The sequence below is a fragment of the Antedon bifida genome, chromosome 10, assembly GCF_963402885.1.
Source record: "Antedon bifida chromosome 10, ecAntBifi1.1, whole genome shotgun sequence".
Lineage (NCBI taxonomy): Eukaryota > Metazoa > Echinodermata > Crinoidea > Comatulida > Antedonidae > Antedon > Antedon bifida.
Window position 1 is genome coordinate 281623 of NC_136235.1, and position 8615 is coordinate 290237.

Genomic DNA, 8615 nt, shown 5'->3' on the forward strand with positions numbered 1-8615 from the left:
CTTCAGCATTTTAGGTGGGGTTTTCTACTTCTATGGCCTAGCCCGGCGGCGGAATTAGTCTAAGCTTCGAAATTGGTCTGGAAATAGGCATCTTTGCAAATGTTCTATATTTGATCTTATTTCACTCTCCATTAACCTCATATAAAAACTATCGGAGACCATCTGTTTAAAACATGTTTATTCTGGGACGGCGCGGCCATACACACCAACTACTATGAAGAATCGGACATTTCGCTACCAATGTTGCAACATTGATTAACAAAATCAAAATTTAACGGTGGGGCGCGTTGACCGCGAATGACTAACAATACCATCTTTCCTACTACACCTGCACAAACTCATTTGTATAAAAACGAACGGCATACCAAACTATGATGAGAGATACATTCTCTTCTCAACACGTAACGCGTAACGAAGATAATTAATTCCTTTTTTACATTAAAATTGAAGCCGCTAAACATAAAATTTACGAGATCAAATACATGTAGCGAAAGCCGTAAAAATTCAAAAACTCATTTGCATAACAACGCAGGGCTTACCAAACTGTTTAAAATAGCTACAAGGTCCCCAGAAATGACACCTATAGTATTTTGAAACATGATATAAGGGTCTTCACTACCCCACCATGATTGGGGCTGAGCAAAGACAATTTTGAAAAAACATTTATTGAAATATGAAATTAAAATATTAAGTCTCCAGTTAAGCTCACCATGGTTGGGGCAGAGCTAAGAATGAAAGCTTAGTCCTCGGAAATTATGAAATGAAATATAAAACTCTTCAGGACCAAAAGGCTACTTACTAATTTTAATATTTCTATAATTTAGAAAACAATTAGAATTATCATATCACCTTTGATAATTATAATGTTAAATTTCAACTATCCAGATGCAAATTTTAGGTTGGGTTTTAAAAAACTCGACTTCATAATTTATTATGCTTCAATTTCGAAGATCTGCTTAAAACATATTTATTTATTTATTCTACCATAAACTTTTATTCACAACATATTAGTAGGCCTACAATACAATATCTTGCATGAAACGGATATTTAAAAGTACACTATAATGTGTAACGGTAGAATTACAATTCTAATGTAAAAGATTAACAAAATAAAAATTGAACAGTGTTGTGTGTTGATCGCGAATGACTAACAATACCATCTTTCCCACAGCACATGTGCACACTCATTTGCATAACAAACGCACGGCATACCAAACTACGATGAGATAAAATTAATTCTCTTCTAAACACGTAAGGAAGAGAATTAATTCCCTTTTTTTTACATTAAAATAAATTGAGGGGGCTAAACATAAAATTTAAACCACCAAAGCAGTTTGCGAGAGCCAAAAAAAAAAAAAAAAAAGATGGTAAATGTGCTCTCCCTGCCTCAGCACTAAGGCCCTGCCACAGCCTTTTGGGGTCGTTTCCAGCACATCACCAGATGCATTGATGTTGTCGCCTCATGATGTGTGGTGGAAAGGGGGACGTATGATCTGTGAACCCCAAACACAGTGGCCGCATGCCTTTAACTCTATTCCACCGACCAGCGTGGGAATCGAACCCACGACATACGTGTTGTTAACACGACGCTCAGACGACTGAGCTAACTGATCATTTTGGTTTTAGCAAGTTTAATAGGATATTTATGACGTAATGATCAATTACGTAATACACGTATAAATAGACTATTATCAGCTTTTCAGTCATGTACTTGGTGGCGTAACGGGTAATGCTCAGTTTTGAGTGCTATCGGCTGAGGTTCGAACCTCGACGGATATTTTTTTTTTTTTTTTTTAATATTGTTTTTTTTTTAAATAGAGATATGTGACACTGTATTGTCGAACATGCATGGTACCATACCGGTAGGTATTCAAATATGCTTAATACGAAAAGATATTAAAATTCAGTGACTTATTTCTATTTTATATTACTGTGCTCCCCTGGCTCCAAATTGAATCCACTTGAGCACAGTGTGTATTAACATACGAAAAGATATTAAAATTCAGTGACTTATTTCTATTTTATATCACTAAACTAAAGGAGGGGAGTTTCTAGATTCCCGCCCGAAAAATTGTATCTTTACATGATTTGAATTTCTAATAAAGTTTAACAAAATCAAAATTTAATATTTAAATTTTATTTTGTGGCGTGTTCACCCACCGCGTAGGACTAACAATACTATCTTTCCCATTACACCTGCACAAACTCATTTGCATAACAACGCAGGGCTTACCAAACTGTTTAAAATAGCTACAAGGTCCCCAGAAATGACACCTATAGTATTTTGAAACATGATATATAAGAGTCTTCACTTCCCCACCATGATTGGGGTTGAAAAAATATTTATTGAAATATGAAATTAAATATTAAGTCTCCAGTTAAGCTCACCATGGTTGGGGCAGAGCTAAGAATGAAAGCTTAGTCCCCGGAAATTATGAAACGAAATATACAAGTTTTCAGAACCAGCCATACAATGGTGATTGTTTCCCAAGTGTGAGACATGCAATGCACGCGGCCGTGACGGTAATTCAACAAAACAAAATTATGAAATACAAACAGAGCTAGCACACAGAAACCTACTTACTAATTTTAATATTTCTATAATTTAGAAAACAATTAGAATTATCATATCATCTTTGATAATTATAATGTTAAATTTCAACTATCCAGATGCGAATTTTAGGTTGGGTTTTAAAAAACTCGACTTCATAATTATGCTTCAATTTCGAAGATTTGCTTAAAACATATTTATTTATTTATTCTACCATAAACTTTTATTCACAACATATTAGTAGGCCTACAATACAATATCTTGCATGAAACGGATATTTAAAAGTACACTATAATGTGTAACGGTAGAATTACAATTCTAATGTAAAAGATTAACAAAATTAAAATTGAACAGTGTTGTGTGTTGATCGCGAATGACTAACAATACCGTCTTTCCCACAGCACATGTGCACACTCATTTGCATAACAAACGCACGGCATACCAAACTACGATGAGATAAAATTAATTCTCGTCTAAACACGTAACGAAGAGAATTAGTTCCCTTTTTTAACATTAAAATAAATTGAGGGCGCTAAACATAAAATTTAAACCACCAAAGCAGTTTGCGAGAGCCAAAAAAAAAAAAAGATGGTAAATGTGCTCTCCCTGCCTCAGCACTAAGGCCCTGCCACAGCCTTTTGGGGTCGTTTCCAGCACATCACCAGATGCATTGATGTTGTCGCCTCGTGATGTGTGGTGGAAAGGGGGACGTATGATCTGTGAACCCCAAACACAGTGGCCGCATGCCTTTAACTCTATTCCACCGACCAGCGTGGGAATCGAACCCACGACATACGTGTGTTAACACGACGCTCAGACGACTGAGCTAACTGATCATTTTGGTTTTAACAAGTTTAATAGGATATTAATGACGTAATGATGAATTACATAATACACGTATAAATAGACTATTATCAGCTGTTCCGTCATGTACTTTGTGGCTTAACGGGTAATGCCCAGTTTTGAGTGCTATCAGCTGGGGTTCAAACCTCGACAGATATTTTTTTTATGAATATTGTTTTTTTTTTTTTTTTTTTGTATGGCATTTACTTTTCCATTGAATAGACACCATAAAACCCCAAAAAGAGCCCATGTGATATTATGTTGTGAATAAAAGTTTATGGTAGAATAAATTTAAAAAAAATAATATTGTAATATTCATTGTATGGCTGGTCCTGAAGACTTATATATTTCGTTTCATAATTTCCGGGGACTCAGCTTTCAATCTTAGCTCTGCCCCACCATGGTGGGCTTAACTGGAGACTTAATATTTAATTTCATATTTCAATAAATATTTTTTTCAAAATTGTCTTTGCTCAGCCCCAATCATGGTGGGGTAGTGAAGACTCTTATATATCATGTTTCAAAATACTATAGGTGTCATTTCTGGGGACCTTGTAGCTATTTTAAACAGTTTGGTAAGCCCTGCGTTGTTATGCAAATGAGTCTGTGCAGGTGTATTATGGTGAAGATGGTATGTTAGTCATTCGCGGTCAACACGCCACACTGTTAAATTTTGATGCTGTTAATTATTTACATTAGAAGATTTTTCAAATCATGTAAATAAAATATTTTCCGGGCGGGAAGCTAGCAGTTCCCCTCTTTTAGTTTGCAAAATGCATGTGGAAAAGAAGCCCACCCAAGAGTACTAAAAATGAAGGAGCACATGGGCTTCTTTTCGAGGTTTTATGGCAGTCTATTTAATGGAAAATAATGCCATGCAACTTTATTTCTGATTTAAAAAAAGTTCCACTTGACATTTACAATCCTCAAAATATCTCTCTTTCAAAATAAAACAAAAACAATATTCATTATTTTCCATTAAAAAAAAATCCACTGGCGCCAAATTGGGTCCACTTGAGCACAGTGTATTAACATACGAAAAGATTGAAACTTGAGTGACTTTATTTCTATTTTATATCACTTCTCCCCTGGTACCAAATTGTGTCCACTTGAGCACAGTGTTTTATACGAAAAGATATTAAAATTTAGTGACTTTATTTCTATTTTATATCACTGTGCTCCACTGGGGTCAAATTAGGTCCACTTGAGCACATTGTATTAACATACGAAAAGATTTTTAAAAATGTAGTGACTTTATTTCTATTTTATTTTTTTATTAAACCTTATTTTGTGAGGGTGACCCTAAACAGCATATGCAGACAGTCAAAAACATATATGAAAAAACGGATGAACTATGTTCCAAAAATATAAAAATATATAATATATATGTACTTAAATACAAAAATATAGCCTACAATACTATACAAAAGTTTTTTCTTTTGGGATTAAATTTTTTTTAGAGCAGACTTTTTTTATTTCTTAGTTTGGTGGGTAGTAAATGCAGGTATGTTGGTGCTCTATAGATGAAGCTGTTCTTAAATGTTTCAGTTTTAGGAAAAGGGACGACAAATTTCCTCTCACTGACACTACTTCGGGTACATCGATGATTTGGAATTCTGGCAAGACGCAGGGCAAGGTATTCCGGAGAAGACCATTTGCAGACCTGTAGGCAAGGCAGCCCAGTTGTAGATGCATGCGATCTTGGACTGTATAAAGATTTAAGGTGTTGTAAATGTTAGTTCGTGGTGTGAGAGGATGAGCTTTAAGGATAATGCGAAGTGCTCTATTTTGAATGGTCTGTATTCGGTCAATATTCGATCTGATTCCCCAAACACTACATCAATAGTCAATGTGTGGGAGGATTATAGTGTTATAGAGGAGTATGGATGTGTGTTTATTAATGAAATGACCGCGCAGGCGATAAGATGGAGATGGGCAAGCCCAGTTTGGAACGGAGTTTATTTACATGAAAAGAAAAAGATAAATTTGAATCCATGTTAATGCCAAGATGTTTCTGTTTGTCAGTTTGTGATATAGGTATATACGAAACGGTATTAAAAGTAGTGACTTTTATTTCTATTTTATATCACTGTGCTACCCTGGTGCTAAATTGGGTCCACTTGAGCAGTTATCGTAGTACTATTTCTATTATTGAAGTTAATAAAGGCATAAATGGCGCTCCGTAGAGAAGTAGAGAATGCTCCAGTCGTCAGAATGACGCTCTGAATATACCTCAAGTTTCATGTGGGTAGTAGTGCCGTAGTGCCATCACCTCTAGCGTGTCGAAGAGACATCGGATCGGCGGCTGAAAGCAGCTTCTGCAGGCGGCGGCAGCAGGAAGAGGGGGATAGGCCTAGTTGTTGTTTTGTGGGTGGGCTTAGCAGCCAAGTCCAGTGATAAATAGTTAAACATTGAATAACGGTGGCCAATCGACATGGTATTCTACTATATCAGTGATGGTAAGTAAAGTAAAATTACGCTAAACAATAACAACATTTATTTAATAATTTGGATGGTTACAATACAGGAGGAGGAGGAGGATCGGAGGCCAGCCAGGCCTCTATTTCTATCTATAGCCTGCCCTAATATGAAAGTAATTAAATACAGACTTGAACTTAGTTAGGTTAGTCAGGTAGGCCTAGTAGTAGTAGTAGTAGTAGTAGCAATGTTTATAATTTATAACTTAGGCAAGGCTACTAGACAGGCCTTATTATAGGATAGGCATAATTAGTACTGTACTTAATTATTGTTCTTATTTTGGTTTTTTTCAGTTGTTTCACCTCCCTATTGTATATACATGGGTTTGGATAAACATGAAAGTGAGTAAAGTGTTGTTTTAATATACAGGTACTCTCAATAAAGTTTTAATTTATAAATAGTATTATATGCCTAGATTATTTATTACATTTTAAATGAATAATAACTTGATAAAACACTAGCCTAGTTTTTTAATTTATTTTTAGATGAAGATTTAATCAAATTTGGATTCCCAGAAGATGTGTGGTGAGTTATCTTATAAATATTCTTATGAAAAAAGTTGAATTTATTATGAATCAATTTTATAGACATTATAACTAAATTCATAATACTTGTGTTTTAGGTTTCATGTTGATAAACTATCATCAGCTCATGTCTATCTTCGGTTACCAAAGCATCAAACAATTCACGACATTCCAGCTGCTGTCCTAGAAGACTGTGCTCAGCTAGTCAAAGCCAACAGTATACAAGGTAAGTACTAAGTACTGCTAACTGGTCATTACTGCTGGATACAGTATGTTTCTGACAAATTTGTAATACTTTTTTTTAATAAGAAAACTAACATTTATATTACATTGTATATTATGTTAAGGGTGCAAGATGAACAATATCAATATAGTGTACACACCATGGGCAAACTTGAAGAAAACTGGTGATATGGACGTTGGACAAATAGGTTTCCACAGAGGAAAAGATGTAAGATATCAATCAGTTTAAATACATCAACTTATTGTACTGTAAATGCCAGTTTACATTAATTTATGTTTAAACTAATTATTGGTTAGATGTTTTGCCCTACTCTGACGTAATTTGTGCTTTATACCAAGTACATTTGAGAATGAAAGAAAAATTTGCAAGTAGTTCTCGGGTGGGACTCGAACCCACGACCTCCAGATCACTAGCCTGGCGTTCATACCTCTAGACCACTGAGCTTGCGCTGATGGCTAGTGGTTAGATTCGAGCCCAAGTAAGCAGCGGGTACTACACCAACAGGATTGTAATTGTTTTTAAACTACTGTGGAGTAGTAGTAACTCCCTGACGCAAAGCTACTCCACAGTAGTTTTAATAAACTAATTATATTATCATCTGTACTGTAAATGCCAGTTTACATGTTTATAAAATGTTTTGTGTACTGGTCTTATTCATTAAATTTAATTTTATTAATTACGTTGTATTTTATGAATTAAAGGTTAAGTCAATCAAAGTTGAAAAAAAGAAAAATGAAATAGTAAATCGACTCAACAGAACAAAAGAAGAGAAGTTTCCAGACCTTAGAGCTGAAAAAGAAAGACGAGATCAAGAAGAACGAAAAGAAAGTAGGCGGAAAGTGCAAGAAGAAAGAGAAAAGGAAAAGTCTGCAGCAGTACAACGTAAAGAGGACGCAGAATTAAGGTAAAATAATACAAAGTCATCAATTTACTAATTAGAAAGTCAAGTACATAATTATTGTTGCTTCAACATTTATGCAATTTAATATAATTTCAGGAGTTATTCATCTTTAATGACAAGTGATAAAATGACGTCAAATCAAGATGTTGATTCGGACGCTTCAGATGATTTCATGTGAAGACATGTCACATGACTTGGTGGTGATCGTCACATGACTTGGTGGTGTAACTTGTATTTGCCTTGTAGGCCAGTGCTGTTTTCCAGCCCTCTAAACAGACACATTTACAGTTCAGGCAAAATGTAAATTGCCCAGGCAATCCAAAGAAAACATTCTAACTATACTTGAGATAAAGTAAGAATATCGCTGCTGCTGATAGCATTATCTATATTTGGATCATACATGTTACTGGTTAACCTAAGGTATATGGCTCTACTATCTATAGTAGATTATGAAAGATACTGTGAAGATTCACCCTTTATATCTATGGTGAACAATGAAACACTAACTAGCTCTAAATGCCAGCTGCACCAACATGACAACCTTTTTAATTTGGTGTTTTCAGTCAAGCTGTTTTTACTGTAATGTGTTCCCGAACCAAGACAGTTTTTTAACTTGGAATATGCAAATTGCAATAAAAAAAAAGTGGTAGTAGATCAACTAAGGTTGATTTTAGAAAACCATCGTGATAAAATCTGTAGCAACTGTAGTAGAAAAGTCATTTTAGAATCAATATACAATAACACTATGTGTGCTATGTAAATGGCATGTACAATAAAGCTTGTCATGCAGTAGTTACCCTATATGTAATATACCTGTGTTTTTGTATTGAGTGAAGACAACAGTAGATTATCATAATATTCATAACCTAGAAATATATTCAGAAAATAAAATATAAAATGTTTACTTCACATTTTACTTGTTTTACTTTAATTCTGAGACAAACATTTGTAATTGTTGGTATTGTATTCAGCTGTGTTTCAATGTTTATCAAGCATTTGTTGTATACCAGTAGTATGCATACTACTACTTCTGTCTACACTATCAAACTTTATGCAACAAAAACATGTGATGTG

The 8615-nt window shown here is 34.6% G+C and overlaps 1 protein-coding gene across 1 annotated transcript; it reads left to right on the top strand.

Annotated features, from left to right (window-relative positions):
• The first annotated feature begins 5631 nt into the window (after positions 1–5631).
• Positions 5632–8450, top strand: LOC144853864 (coiled-coil domain-containing protein 25-like). The gene is made up of 7 exons (XM_078711717.1): positions 5632–5853; positions 6166–6213; positions 6358–6397; positions 6495–6622; positions 6744–6847; positions 7342–7544; positions 7638–8450. Exons 1-7 carry the CDS (start codon positions 5829–5831, stop codon positions 7717–7719), a joined length of 630 nt encoding a protein of 209 aa, XP_078567843.1. The 5' UTR covers positions 5632–5828; the 3' UTR covers positions 7720–8450.
• The last annotated feature ends 165 nt before the right edge of the window (positions 8451–8615 follow it).

What these genes read in the sequence shown, in the direction of transcription:
- LOC144853864 (XM_078711717.1), top strand. Translation starts at nt 5,829, where the DNA reads ATGGTATTCTACTATATCAGTGATG. An exon ending in GTTTCCACAGAGGAAAAGAT is followed by an intron (nt 6,848 to 7,341) that starts GTAAGATATCAA and finishes TATGAATTAAAG; the next exon opens with GTTAAGTCAATCAAAGTTGA. An exon ending in AAAGAGGACGCAGAATTAAG is followed by an intron (nt 7,545 to 7,637) that starts GTAAAATAATAC and finishes ATATAATTTCAG; the next exon opens with GAGTTATTCATCTTTAATGA.